The sequence below is a fragment of the Ambystoma mexicanum genome, chromosome 10, assembly GCF_040938575.1.
Source record: "Ambystoma mexicanum isolate Mex_15411 chromosome 10, UKY_AmexF1_1, whole genome shotgun sequence".
Lineage (NCBI taxonomy): Eukaryota > Metazoa > Chordata > Amphibia > Caudata > Ambystomatidae > Ambystoma > Ambystoma mexicanum.
In genome coordinates this window covers 1013402834-1013418607 of record NC_090932.1, presented here as the reverse complement: position 1 = coordinate 1013418607, position 15774 = coordinate 1013402834, and the positions used below count along the sequence as shown (strand labels likewise).

The 15774-nt window shown below is 44.0% G+C and overlaps 1 protein-coding gene across 4 annotated transcripts in view; it reads left to right on the top strand.

Annotated features, from left to right (window-relative positions):
• The window catches only part of VWA5B2 (von Willebrand factor A domain containing 5B2), a 967193-nt gene that overhangs the window by 330198 nt on the left and 621221 nt on the right, over positions 1–15774 (top strand). For all 4 annotated transcript variants that reach the window (XM_069618816.1, XM_069618815.1, XM_069618818.1 and 1 more), the window contains exon 7: positions 4869–4993. In XM_069618816.1, coding sequence (XP_069474917.1) covers positions 4869–4993 — 125 coding nt within the window. The remainder of the gene's footprint in view (positions 1–4868; positions 4994–15774) is intronic.

The following is a 15774-nucleotide window of genomic DNA, read 5'->3' as shown; positions in this document are numbered from 1 at the left end:
GCGCAGGGCAAGCAGTGCACTCACATGGCATCCGGTACTCTGGGCACTCGTTACCTCAAACATGCAAACAAACATCCTGAACAGCATGCCATGGGGATAGGAAAGATAGACACGTTACAAAAAAGCATTCATTGTGGCACACTGCAATCAACGGCCACTTTATGTGCTATGGTCAAACATTTCTACACTATACACAAGCTTTTAGACACAAGTATTTTGTCAAGTGACCGAGGACAACGGGATGAAATGTCTTGTGATGATCGTTACAGAGACAACGGCAAAAGAAAACATGCTATAACTGCAACTTGCGAAAAGCAAAGTACATAGTCCGAAATTGATGCTTTTTCTACTCTAAATGCTTTTTGGAGGTTTTTGTCTGCATTGTGAATTTGAGGTGTTTAAGAACAAACTAAATCAGTGACTCACCCCCTGAAGTGTACGTGAAATAAACCTTTAATGAGTCCTGCAATTATTGTATAGAATTCCAGAAAGACACATTATGGGCCTCATTACAAGGTTGCAGGTAGCCTTGTCGGTAAAACCGGCAAGGCTACCTCCAAACTTTCAAAAAGTCCTGCACCCGCGAATGGGCAATTTCCGAGTATTCCGGCCCCGCCGGACCCGGGAATTGCCCTTTAGCGGGTGCCGGAATCGGGTGATCCCATTCCCATTTGAGGCCCATGGGGCTCAATGGGAATGGGGATGCCTGTAGCACCGGCACTGGCCATAACGTTGCCTGTGCTGCAGGCATGCTGTGCTCGCGGGTGCCTTTCATTCCACCAGGTCAGACATAGCGGAATGAAAGGCACCTGCGAGCACAACTCAGAGTTTGCCGGTCCGGATACAACGGTACCGGTAAGCTTACCGGTACCGTTGTATCCGGACCGGCAAACTCGTAATGAGGCACATTATTTGTTATTCCTATTCTTTCTTATTTAGGGTCACTGCTCGAAGTGTTACACTTGTGGAACCCACAGTTTTTTAAGAGGCCTGCACAAGAAAGCCAGCCACTCCCGAAACAAAGAGCCACACGGCACTAGCCATAGCCCACGAACGTCTAACTTAAAAAAGAAAAAAGTTTTTTACAATTATTTTTTAGGTAGCAAGGGAGTCCTCAGGGGTTGCAGCTGATGTCAATGGATCTGTATGGAATGATGTGGCATTCTTTTGTAGGGGGGAGCTATATGGAATGACGTAGGGGTTCTGGTTGTAAGGGGCCTCTGTGGAATGCTGACTGTAGACAAGCTTTATAGAACTTAATAAAGGTCATCAGTTCTTATCCATTCTTTCCTGCCCAATGCTTAGTTACATGAAGGGTCCGTCACCACATACAGGCAACCGCTTCCACAACCATTTTAAGATAAAGCAACCTCTGTCTCCTTCACCCTAGGGTGTTGCCATAATGGTATCTGGGTTATTTCACAGCTCTAGTACATAACCCAACCTCATACATAATCCAATTTAAGTGGCCATAAATCCGGGTGAGGGGGTGTCTGGGAGGGAACTAAGCAATGAGGAAACGAGGAAAGATGTGGAGTAATAAAGATTATCACTAAGTAGTCTAAACATTATCTCCATTTCTACTTCCTCGTCCCATTCCCACTGGCAAGAGGATAAGAGAAAAGAAGGGCCCCCAGAACAATTGAATAGACTCCACACGTTTTGTGTGCAGGTGACCACCAGTCCAATAAATATGGTGTTCACTGGCGTGAGCCAGTGTTTCGTGATTTTTAATTGTATTTAATATGCATCATCATTTTTTGAAGTGTGCAACAAAATACATAATGAATACAAAAGTGAGACATGGCCATATATTTAAACCTGGCAAAGAGCAAGTGCAAAAATATGCTTAATTCATAGAAAATATGCTCGGGGTATTCATATGAAGATCCAGGGGGACACTCCTAGTGACTACCAAACCATCCACCAGACTTTCAAACCCAAACATTCTACCATATGCTCACCTAAATCCCATCACAGACAACATCCAAGATAAAGTGCATGTGCATTATAGACTGTAAACATATAAACTGCCAGAAAAGAATTCCCGGCTGGCGCCAACTTTTTAAAGTAAAATGACACTTACATTCAACATAATGAGACATCACCAATATTAATAACAATCACAGACAAATAAGTCCATTTTAAACTGCCTAGTGTCTCACTATGTTGATTGTAGGTGTCAATTTACTTTACCACCACGTGTTACAGAGTAGTGGCTCATTGGTCACCTGCTTCTGACGTGGGAGGCCAGAACACACCTCTCTCTCCGCCCACCCCACCTGGACCCACGTCAGGTGCATGCTCCCCAGGTCATTTAGTAGTTCCTGGCTGCACCGCTCATGCATTCTGGCTCAGCAGGGTCTTGCTGGACTTCTTAGCCTGATCCAACGGGCCCGGGGTGCGCTGACTCTCCCACACAATCTGGCACGTTCTCCACAGCCCTGGACACACCAGGGAGATCTACATCCGGGCAGCAACACGCACGTGGCCTGGGAATTAGCCACTTGTTGCCTTCACCTCCACACCCAGGGCCTGACTTACCCGAACGGGGAGGGCCATACCTAATTCTTCCACACCTGCCCCGTCTGCCCCTCCCCCCACCCCCGTGGGAGACAATGCTGCACAGGCCACTTCCTCATTGGGCCACACTGCTCACATGGCCCAGGGCTGTCACTCTGTGTTCGTGGCCCAGCATGCTGATACTCCCATGCCCTGGGGGGGAAGAGGGGGTGGCGCTCAAGGCCACGGCCCCCCAGAGTCCCACAGCCCTTCTTCTCTGGTAGACCACCCCAAGAAGCCCAACCTGTGGTGAAAATTAAGCAAAGGAATCACTTAGCATACCCATAAAGTCAATGGGTCCACCATGATGCCTTTGACTGGTTCGGACAAGTTGTCAGGTGGCCAGATCTCTACCACTTGTCTCTGATTTGTCACAAGTCTTAGCAAAATGCTGCTTGGGAGTTTTAGACTAGGGATTCTCATTTTCTGGGTATCTTTGGGACTTCCTCCATGGACTCAGTTTCTCAGTGCCCCATAGGGCGGTAGCCTCCAAGTTCCACTGTATCACATTTCCCTGGGTACTCGACTTCTCAACATCTTTTGGAACTTTGAACTTCAAGCCCCACCACCCAGTGGCAATGTCTCTGTGCGATTAGCTTCGGAAAGTCTTTTTGGACTCTAGGGACCTGATTATGACTTTGATGATAGTCGAAGTAGTAGTCATTTGTGTAGCACCTTTATCTTATTAATATGGCGTCAATGCACTTGTGGTGGGAATGCCCTCTGTATAAAACACCTGGTAATTACCACTACCAGATGTCTCACTACTCTGCCACATTCCAAGTTTATTTGTTCCAAACTCTTATTTTCGCCTGCTTGTGTGTCTAGGTAATTACTTTCACATTAGGCAAGGACCTATTCAGTAGATAGGCCCCAACAATGGCCAAGAAACACTGCAGCACTGCCCCTGTCACACTTACCTGAGAAGGAGAAAAGGGGCATCCCCCACACGCCCATATCCTGGAGAGGAGGGGTCCCTGACAAACTCTAACTCTATGCCATCCCGCTCAAAGTCTCAGGTAGGTACAGAATCAATTCCATGTGCATTATAGACTGTAAACATCCGGGAGAACGGGGAGTGCCTGACACGCTCAGACTCCATGCCATCCCACTCAAAGTCTCAGGTAGGTACAGAATAAATTCCATATCCTGGAGAGAGGGGAGTCCCTGACAAGCTGTGACTCCATGCCATCCCGCTAAAAGTCTCAGGCAGGGACAGAATCCATTCCAAATCCTTGAGAGCAGAGGGTCCCTGACAAGCTGCGACTCCATGCCATCCCGCTCAAAGTCTCAGGTAGGGACAGAATCCAATCCCTACCCTGGATAACAAGAGGGGTTTCTGACAAGCTGCGACTCCATGCCACCCCGCTCAAATTCTCAGGTAGGGTCAGAATCCATTCCAAATCCTTGAGAGCAGAGGGTCCCTGACAAGCTCCAACTCCATGCCATCTCACTTCAATTCTGAGGTAGGCACAGAATCCATTCCCTATCCTGGAGAACGGGGAGTGCCTGAGAAGCTCTGACTCCATGCCACCCCGTTCAAATTCTCAGGTAGGGTCAGAATCTGTTCCATATCCTGGAAAGTGGAGAGTTCCTGACAAGATCCAACTACATGTCATCCCACTCAAAGTCTCAGGTGGGGTCAGAATCCATTCCATATCCATTTCTTGATCCAATAGATGATCAATAAATGTACAAATTATAACTTACGTGCTAGCGGCCGGTGTGTACTAAACATCCAACGTGTAGCCCCTACGCGGTAGGCAAGTGGGCACGAGTGAAACAAAGGAAACTTCCCACAGCGCATACCCTTTTTCCAGCTTGCTCGCCAAAGCCTTCTGTGGCCCCAACCACAGTAGGAGGTTGTGGCAGCAAAAGACTAATCCTTTGCTCGGTCCTTTGGCCATCAGGGATGCTGTGCTCACAATTTCGATCAGCACATTCGCCCAAAAAACGAATTTAATAAGAAAGAAGAGATAAACAATATATGGTTGTTCCCTTATGGCAACAGCCTGAGACGAGGGTGCAGACAGCAGTCCTTTGGTGGCTGAGGTAGTGGTGCAGAAGTGGTGGTTGTGGAAAGCTGTATCAAGTATCGGTGTCAAGTGCTGATGATTGAGGATTTGCCTGGGGTAGTGTATGAAGGCTGGTTCTTTTGGAGCTTTAGCGATAGTATATGAGAAATGATACACACGTTTAGTTATAGTAACAGTGGCAGTGTGGTGAAATTGACAGTGACGGCATTTGCGCAAGTGACTGGCAGAAATCTAACACGAGTGCACACTTACTCTCTCCTCTGCACCCAGAGCCCCACAGGCCTCACCTGCTTTTTGAGGAGGGTTCCATGTCATTTCCGGAGTATGAGGCGCACATCAAGAACCGGAGAGATTACATCCGCGTTGCCAGGAAGGAGAGTGAGATGGACATGAAGGTGAGCAGTGTGGGGCCATTAGTTCTACCACAACCCGTGTATTGTTTCTCTTTAACTCTCCCACCTCCTCCAGTTGCTCATCCTTGGGCTCTGCAGCTTCTTAGTGCTAGGTTGCGGTTGGTCTTTGATTTGCTGAGATCTCTACTACCAAGTACGGCCGCATAAAAATGTGATGTGCCTGCCCTGTGCCATGCTCATTTTTCTATGGTTTTAACTCTGGACTTTGCACATATAAAATGCCCAGGTTTCAGTCACCACAGCGCTTACTGTGTTATGTTGTGGTATGATACTGAGCCATATGTAGTGCACTACGGCTGGAGTCTGTCATTTTGGTGCTACCAATGCCGCTGGTCACGTTAACCAAGCAATTGTCTACTGAGAGGTCAAATGGTTTTCAGGCTCCTCTTGCAAGGTTAAAAGTTGGGGTTTGCACCAATGTGCAGACGTTGGGCATCATTCCTTTATTTCAGAGTCAATCAACAAAAGGACTTACTACCAGAAAGTATCAACCCCAGGCGAGTAACGCGCGAGTTGACCTCAATCATCTAAGTGATGTTTCTTTTGGAGCACCTCCTGGTACCCACACATGATCATTAAGTTGCTCCTCAGGTGGACCACCACTCAGCGGCGGCTGCAGTTACATCAGCAAATGGTGTCTCCACAGACTTGGAGAGACTGGTCACAGCATATAACGCCATCAGTGCTGGGCCGCTGTGATTCGCACTCACTTCAGATGGTGGAGAATGAGTTGACGCAGACCCGTGTATGCCCCATTTGCATAGTCCAGATGGGACACTAACAGGCCTATCCCTATAGAGGGCGACTGAGCAAAGGCCCCATAAGGTAATGGTCAGGGTTTAGCCGTGTCAGTAATACGGGCCTTAATCTTTGTCCAATAGAATGTTCCTGCCAGTCTTGGTGGAGACAGGGAGTTGGCCAAAATCCAAAGGCCATAGTGATGGATTTCAGATTTGCAGATCAGACCCAAAAAGAATATCCTCAGCTTTTTGGGATACAGTTCACATGTGTTTGTACTCATCACCACGCATGTAATGACTGTGTGACAGAAACGTACTGATTTAGGAGAAAACCTCAACACCAAATCGGTATCATCATTGACATTGCCTGTCTTAATGCTGAAGGCTTCAATGATGGTCAAAGTATGCAGGTAATATATTTTAAACAATAAAGGAGACTGTATGACCCGCACTCTCTACCTGAAAACCAGCAAACAACTGATTAGCCAAAACACATTATAAACATTACAAACTATAAACTCACTGCTATAAAACACAACCAACTATTTAGAAGGTGTCTTCTTCCGCACAAAGGTTCTTAAATCCAAAGCTGAACTCTTGTGATATGTAGGGGAGACATCAACCTGCCGAGCAACCACCTGGCTCCTTATTTCTGGATCACAACCTCTATGGATGTCCTTTGGGTGAGGGCGTCTGGAGTGGTTGATAATTTGAAAATTGACAACAATGGAATGGTGAGGATCCAAAAGGTGCTGACAAGGTAGAAGCATTTCAGCACACATTCTAAAAGCTAGAGGAAAGTAACCGAGAAAAGGATGAGAGCGTGCACTCAGGATAGAGCCAGTGGCTACAGACCAGGACTACTGGATATGTAGAACCCTAGTAGACTAGGCACAGCCCTCTCTGATTATCTCACGATTACTACAATGACAGTGTCCATCGTTACCAACAAATCCATTAGAGGCAGCGCAAATCCCCCGCCCCCATACCAATAAAGAACCCCCATAATTCTACAACCCATTGGACCATACCCAAGGACGGAGTGGAAGCAAGAGCACAGGTTTTGCAAACCCAATCATTCATGCATGGTTTAACTGTGGTGCAATCACCAATGCTCCCTGCACAACGACCACGGTGGCAGAAGAGCCCAAGAGAGGCCAGAAAAGACCCTGGCTAAGGAAGTCTCTCACATAACACTCCAGTATATGCAAATCTGTGAATAGAGGAGAGACAAGAAGAAACAATTTGTGAAAACTGGACTTATTTGACCACCATTGCTCCTGTACAGTAAGTGTGGAAGTAGTAGAAGTCTGTACAAACAGTATAGGTAACCCAAAAATAACCAACAGTGAATGCACACAAAGACAAGTAAGACAATCAAGCAATGCTTTTACAATTATAACACAAAGAGAAACCTCTGATAAGCACACACGCGCACTCTGTCTAATGCTCCCTTCACAATTGTGGTTGAGTAAGTGGGCATCCTATGGAATTGTTGGGCATCCTTAAGGTTCCTAATTTTAATCTCCTTTTGTAAATAGAAACCTTGCTTAATCCCACCTGGTAAACCATCATTCACCCACTAATGTCTCCTCTCTTGCAACCTTGGGCTTACACAGAGATGACCCTCCAGGTCCACTAAACATACCCCAACCCTATTAATATTTTATCAGCAACCCCCCTAACCCCAACCAAACAAAATACATGCAACTAAGGTTGGCCTTATGTCTAACCTGCCTTGGTATATAATTCCTAAAGCACAGAGTCACTACATCAAACAACAGGAACATCCAACCTGCACTGAACAACACCACAGGTTTTTCCTCACCTGCCTTCCCTCTATCCCACTAACATCATCTACTCTCTCTTACAGAGCCGCGTGCAGCAAGGCCAACATTATTGCTAGGCGGGCGTTATATAAGACCGCATACTTTCCTTGCCTTCCCTTAACATCACCACCCAGCCTTTTAAAAATGGACATCCCCTACCCTCCCTTCAGATCATGATGAACTGTTTGTCGAACAATGGGGTTACCTGATAACCACCCAACTGCTAAACCCAGACATCGATCTATCCTTCGGTAGGTTCAAAGTTCACTGGTGTGACTCTACTTTACAGCTTGTCTACAATTGCACACAGCTTTTAAATGGAGAGCATTGTTTCTCAGTGCAATCATAAAATGAGCAATGTGGTGTCCTCTTTTTTAGGGGCTTGTTGGGAGAGGACTTAGAAACATGTTTAAACAACCAGGGTCCACAACAAACTACCTGCTAATGTCGTATTTGGCTGCAAAATTAGCATCGCACCTAGAACAAGAGAAAGGTGAAAACACGTCTTTCCAAACATATACAAAGACGATGAGGTCGGAATTTACCAAAAAATATCAGTTTTTATTTTTTAACACATGATAAAACATGGACATAAGGAGTGATGTCCATACAGATAAAAAATATATATATATACAATAGAACAGACAAAACAAACTGGTATTTTTTACCATCCAAAGAGGAAACTTATCCTATATCTACAGAGTGATGTTAGTAACTAGTGGGTGAATTATTGCACATTTCGTTACACAAAGCAAAAACACCCATTAGAAAAGTGTCGACAGTAACAATATCTGTTTCCAGCCTTGATACGGTAGCTACTAGTACCCCACAATTCAGGGTCGATAGTAGATTTGTGTCTTTCCCGTTAAGGCTTTCATCAGGACACTTGTGATCCAAATAGGTGTCGTGTTGATGGTCTATATTCATTTATAACCAGCAATTCTAAAAAAACACATAAAGAAAAGTTTTCACCAACCATATTCAAAGAATCAAAGAAATTTAATCCTTTCATGTATAGGTGACAGTCTATATATTAAACAGCCAAAGAATAGAATCTTTATACGCATCAACATGCTAGTTTATTTATAAACAGGCTCAAGAAAAAACCTAAATTAGGTACATGTGACAACCATCATTTATCACCTTATTTCATTCCATTAACAAACAGCTCATGGTATTTTGAAAAATTGTGCCCAAACATGGTGAGGGAGGAAAGGAAGGGAAAGGGAGGGGGGGAAGGAAGGGGAGGAAAGAGAGAAGGGATTGAGTGACTTAAGCCCTTCTATGCATATCAGTTCAGTAAACAAACGTTTAGAGAATGAGAGTGTACCTTTTGATACTGGCCATTGTCAGCAATCTTAATTCTTTTGCTTCAAAGAGCCATGTATAATGGCCAAGACACAAAGCATAAGTCTTCTGTGCATTTAACTGGGGGGAGAAGACTAGTATAACTACTTTAGGAATTGTAGCCTATTTTTATTTTTTGTCTCCTGACTCTATTTATTAAATAATTGTGGAAGCCTGCCTATAGCGGAGACAGGTAGGTGAATGCTGCATACCAATCAAGCAAAAGCAGCGATATCAAGGCATAAATCCTTGGTGATTCAGACCGGAGAGTGCAAAGATGGCACTTAGCAGTGGGTGAAACCGCGTCTGCTTCTGGAGTGTGTACCGGTTTCCCGGTTGACCTGGGGGAACAGGAGGGAAAAGCTGTTGGAGAGACCAGCCCATAATGTGGAGCAACCAGTAGTAGCTAGCAAAACAAATGTAGCAAAACTAACCGTTTCCAAACTTACTTGGGAGATTGATGGCGGCAGACACAGCAGTTTGCTGTTTCTTTGTCGGCGTCTCCGTAGCGAATGAATCAGTGTTCGTCGGCACGGGCAACACGTGATCTAGTATTAAAGTACTAGTCACGTGAGCGCGTGCTGCGTGATCTAGTTCCGTTTGTTAAAGAAAAACTACAAACGCAGCTCAGAACTACCCATGATTTAGGTGGAACTGCTTAGCAGCAGACGGCCACCCTGCCTGACGGAAAAGTGCCCGCCGATATAAACCTCATAAATGGGAAGGACCTGAACACAAAAATGGTTCGGATGCGAACAACTGATACTTGACTTTAGAAATGACCTGGGGAAAAAGAAAATGCTTATTTCACCACAAGTGATGCACCCTGGTTCAGGTGTGCAAAAGAAAAATGCATTTATCGGGGTGCCCATATGTACGGGTATTACGCATCCGATATTATGTGCAATAAATCACATACCCAAAGGTGGCAGCGTGATTCGTGGTTTCCTAAGATGTAGCACTGACAAAGGTTGAGTGTTAGCTACTCAAATAAGTGTGTTAGTGTGATGGATACATAATTAGTGTGAATACGCTAGACTAGAGACACAAGGGCATTATTTTCGCAAAAACAGGTTCCATTCGATGTACAGATTGAGACCCTTATTCACTGAATCCAGATTATAGATCCATTTTTGTTCCAGTCTGTGGAGCTTCAAATCTCTATCACCGCCACGAGGATGTGGACCCAAAGTTTGTAAAAACACCAAAAGAGATCATCATGGCTGTGTTTCATTTTTTTGTAGTGTTCCACCAAAGGTTTGTCTGTTGTGCCATTTTTGATACCGGATCGATGTTCACCTATTCTAGTACGGATGGCTCTTTTTGTTTTTCCAATATACCAAAGGCCACATGGGCAAATGATGCAATAAATCACCCATTCCCATTTGGTAGCACAATTAGTAAAGGATTTTAGCTGCCAGATTTTGCCCTTAAGGTCAATTGATTTGAGATTTTTTGTAAATTTGCACATTAGACATTTGCCACATCCACAGTGACCTGTGACCGGTGGGAGATCCCATAATGTAGATTGTGTATTCGTCACATCTCGTTGTTGCGGGTATGTATGAACCAATTTATCACCAAGGTTTTGCAGTCTTTTGAAAGCAAAACGAGGAGGGAGTATGTTGAAAGATTCGGTGTTGATCATCTTCCAATTTTTTAAAATAGACTTCCTCAAATCATTACTGATGGGAGTAAAGGACGAAACACATGTGATTTTGACAAGAGCAGTTTTTGTTTGTTTTTGAAGGCATTCTCCTCTCTGTATATTCTTTGCCTTTCTATAGGCTCTTCTTATGATGTGTGATGGGTAACCTCTGTCTTTCAGGTCCTGTTTTAAAGAGTCACTGTGCAGTTTATAGTCTTGTATATCGGTGCAGTTGCGCCTGATACGCAAAAACTGCCCAAAGGGCAAATTTTCTCTTAGTGCTTGGGGATGCCAGCTGTTGAATTGCAAAAGGGTATTTATTTGGATGGGTTTCTTGAAAAGACTGGTGCCGATGGATTTATTCAGCATACGGTAAATAAGGACGTCTAAGAAAGCAATTTTTTCACTATGTGCCTCACAGGTAAAATTGATTGTTAGCTCCTGGTTATTCTGCCACATGTTGAAAGCTTTCAAATCTTCACTAGTGCCACGCCAGATTATAAAAATATCATCTATGTAACGATACCAGGCTTGGATGTTTGCCAAATATGGATTGATATTGTTTTGAATTTAGACATTTCCTCATTCATTTTTTGTAAGGCGGATTTTAAATCTGGAATTATTGATTCGTCCTTCGGAGGAGGAAGGCAAAAAACAACAAGAAGAATTAGATACGCTTGAAAAAAAAGATGAAGGACGAATCAATAATTCCAGATTTAAAATCCGTTTTACAAAAAATGAATGAGGAAATGTCTAAATTCCAAACTTTTACTTTAGACAAAAATATCTGGAAGTGTCATGATGCCTACCCCCGGGGACCCAGACCAAGTCCAGCAACTCCGGAAGCAGGCATCAAGTTATTCTAAGCAAGCCCAACAACCCCTGCTAGGGGCTATTTGGGTGCAGTCCTGGCACCTATGGGGCCAGGCTCATATGGAGAGTCAGTCCTGGCGCCATAGGCGCCAGGCTCATAGATTAAAACTTACCTGATGCAGACCATGCTGCAAACTCACCTGATGCAGACCATGCTGGGCAGTTTTTGCATATCAGGCGCAACTGCACCGATATACAAGACTATAAACTGCACAGTGACTCTTTAAAACAGGACCTGAAAGACAGAGGTTACCCATCACACATCATAAGAAGAGCCTATAGAAAGGCAAAGAATATACAGAGAGGAGAATGCCTTCAAAAACAAACAAAAACTGCTCTTGACAAAATCACATGTGTTTCGTCATTTACTCCCATCAGTAATGATTTGAGGAAGTCTATTTAAAAAAAGTGGAAGATGATCAACACCGAATCTTTCAACATACTCCCTCCCCGTTTTGCTTTCAAAAGACTGCAAAACCTTGGTGATAAATTGGTTCATACATACCCGCAACAACGAGATGTGACGAATACACAATCTACATTATGGGATCTCCCACCGGTCACAGGTCACTATAGATGTGGCAAATGTCTAATGTGCAAATTTACAAAAAATCTCAAATCAATTGACCTTAAGGGCAAAATCTGGCAGCTAAAATCCTTTACTAATTGTGCTACAAAATGGGTGATTTATTGCATCATTTGCCCATGTGGCCTTTGGTATATTGGAAAAACAAAAAGAACCATCCGTACTAGAATAGGTGAACATCGATCCGGTATCAAAAATGGCACAACAGACAAACCTTTGGTGGAGCACTATAAAACAATGCAACACAGCCATGATGATCTCTTTTGGTGTGTTTTATAAACTTTGGGTCCACATCCTCGTGGTGGTGATAGAGATTTGAAGCTCCACAGACTGGAACAAAAATGGATTTATAATCTGGATTCAGTGAATGAGGGTCTCAATCTGTACATCAAATGGAACCTGTTTTTGCGAAAATAATGCCCTTGTGTCTCTATCTAGCGTATTCACACTAATTATGTATCCATCACACTGACACACTTATTTGAGTAGCTAACACTCACCCTTTGGTGGTGCTACAGCTTAGGAAACCACGTATCACGCTGCCACCTTTGGGTATGTGATTTATTACGCGCTCACGTGACTAGTACTTTAATACTAGATTGCGTGTTGCCCGTGCTGACGAACGCTGATTTACTCGCTACGGAGACGCCGACAAAGAAACAGCAAACTGCTGTGCCTGCCGCCCTCAATCTCCCAAGTAAGTTTGGAAACCGTTAGTTTTGCTACATTTGTTGAGCTAGCTACTACTGGTTGCTTCACATTAAGTGCTGGTCTCTCCAACAGCTTTTCCCTCCTGTTCCCCCAGGTCAACCGGGAAACCGGTACACACTCCAGAAGCAGACGCTGTTTCACCCACCGCTAAGTGCCATCTTTGCACTCTCCGGTCTGAATCACCAAGGACTTATGCCTTGATATCGCTGCGTTTGCATGATTGGTATGCAGCATTCACCTATCTGTCTCTGCTATAGGTAAGCTTCCACAATTATTTAATAAATAGAGTCAGGAGACAAAAAATAAAATCAGGCTACAATTCCTAAAGTGGTTATACTAGTCTTCTCCCCCCAGTTAAATGCACAGAAGACTTATTCTTTGTGTCTTGGCCATTATACATGGCCCTTTGAAGCAAAAGAATTAAAATTGCTGACAGTGGTCAGTATCAAAAGGTACAGTCTCATTCTGTAAATGTTTGTTTACTGAACTGATATGCATAGAAGGGTTTAAGTCACTCAATCCCTTCTCTCTCTCCCTCCCGTTCCTCCCTCCCTCCCTTTCCCTTCCTTTCCTCCCTCACCATGTTTGGGCACAATTTTTCAAAATGCCATGAGCTGTTTGTTAATGGAATGAAATAAGGTGACAAATGATGGTTGTCACATGTACCTAATTTAGTTTTTTTCTTGAGCTTGTTTATAAATAAACTAGCATGTTGATGAGTATAAAGATTCTATTCTTTGGCTGTTTAATATATAGACTGTCACCTATACATGAAAGGACTAGATTTCTTTGAATCTTTGAATATGGTCGGTGAAAACTTTTCTTTATGTGTTTTTTTTAGAATTGCTGGTTATAAATAAATATAGATCATCAACACGACATCTAAAAAACTTCCCTATTTGGATCACAATTGTCCTAATGAAAGCCTTAACGGGAAAGACACACATCTACTATCGACCCTGAATTGTGGGGTACTAGTAGCTACCGTATCAAGGCTGGAAACAGATATTGTTACTGTCGACACTTTTCTAATGGGCGTTTTTGCTTTGTGTAACGAAATGTGCAATAATTCACCCACTAGTTACTAACATCACTCTGTAGATATAGGATAAGTTTCCTTTTGGATGGTAAAAAATACCAGTTTGTTTTGTCTGTTCTATTGTATATATATATATATATATTTTATCAGTATGGACATCACTCCTTATGTCCATGTTTTATCATCTGTTAAAAAAAATTGATATTTTTTGGTAAATTCCGTCCTCATCGTCTTTATATATGTTTGGAAAGACGTTTTTTCACCTTTCTCTTGTTCTAGGTGCGATGCTAATTTTGCAGCCAAATACAACGCTAGCAGGTAGTTTGTTGTGGACCCTGGTTGATTGAGCATTGTTTCTCGACACTGCTTCAAACCTGCACTCAGGCGCAGGAATAGTTGTGCATCCTCATTACCAAACACCTCAGTTCTGAAAGGCCAAATCAAACCTTGATCAACTGGTCTGACCGGATTCGCGTCCCGTCCACCATGACCAATGAAAGCAGGAAAGAAGATTGCCCAGACTAATTGCTCCACTAATCCCGGCTCTCTTCTCCCTGATCGGCACTTTCGCCTCCTGTGCTCCTCCCTAGGCACCCCAGGAACCTCTGTTACCCATGTAGCCTATCTGTGAACTCCCGGGTAGGTTCTCTGTGTACAGCGAGGTTCGTGCTCTAAATTACAAACATACATATGTATATAAACAAACACTATGGGTGAGAGGCTCCCAACCCTTAATCTAGCGATGCTCGTGGTGAAATTGGCACAAGAAAGCAATACAAAGCTTAATGATACCAAGATATGTTCATGCTAACAGAGCAATAGCGTGATAACCTTACTTGTATTTGAGGCTCTATAAATAGCGCACACCTATCTCATAAACAATGGAACGCTTTACATGTTGGTGAGTGTAACATATGACGTAAGGAAGGGTTTGCAATCTGTGTTATGGGATGTCCAGCCTTAGGGTTGGGATGTGATGCGGGGACACAAGGAACCTAGGTGTCACCTAGGCATTGGCCGAACAGTAAGGTCCTCAGTTCCTTCCTGAACTGCAAGAGCATTGGTGCGGTCCCGATTGCCACCGGGATGGCATTCCGGTAGGCAGGGGCATAGTAAGAGAAGGTCTGTTAACTGTTGTTTTCCTTGTGTGCCACTTTCACCTCAAGCCTAGCGATGGCCTGGCTCCTGAGGGTGCAGGACCCACTGGAGCCACGGAGTATTGCAGCTAGATAGGGACGTGTGCGAGTGATGGGTGCCTTATAGGTCATGCAGGCAGTATTAAAGAGCGTTATGGCTGGGCTGGGAAGCCATTACAGTTCTGCTAGGTTGGAGGAAATGTGTTTGAATTCCATGCTTCGTAGTCTGAGTTGTGCCACAGCATTAAGGGCGGGCCAAAGGTGGGCCAAGTGTGTCACCGGAACGCCAATAGGGATGCCATTTCCCCCATCGATATGGGCGATTATAAGGGCCTGTGCTGTGGCTCTGAAGTAAGACTCTTAGAGCTGCCATAAAGGGACTCCCTGTTACTTTAAAAGTAAAACATAAAACATTCATCACCTTGGTACCTTCAGCACAGAAAACCTATACAAAAATTGGTCCAACTAGCACCTTGAATAAACAAAACAACAACAAAATATATATATATAAGCAACAAAATAGGGAAAGGTAGCCAACAGCAAATGTCTGAAATGTGAGGCAAGCAACTATGCCAGGCAACTGCTCAACGTCTTAAAACAGGTACCAAACTCATCCCTTGCCCTCTTGGTGATCCCATACTCCTCTGAGAAATGCCTTGAATTTACTGGCTTGTCTGGGACAACATTCACTAAATCAGAAACAAAATATGCATCTTGCCGAAAGCATCACAATCATTTTGAACCTTCAAAAAAGCTCAAAGGTGGCAGAGGATTGGAAAGCCAAGAGCGTTTGGCAAAACACATGAACCCAGTTGTTGACTACTAGACTGACCAGCGCTTTCTCCCACCAAATC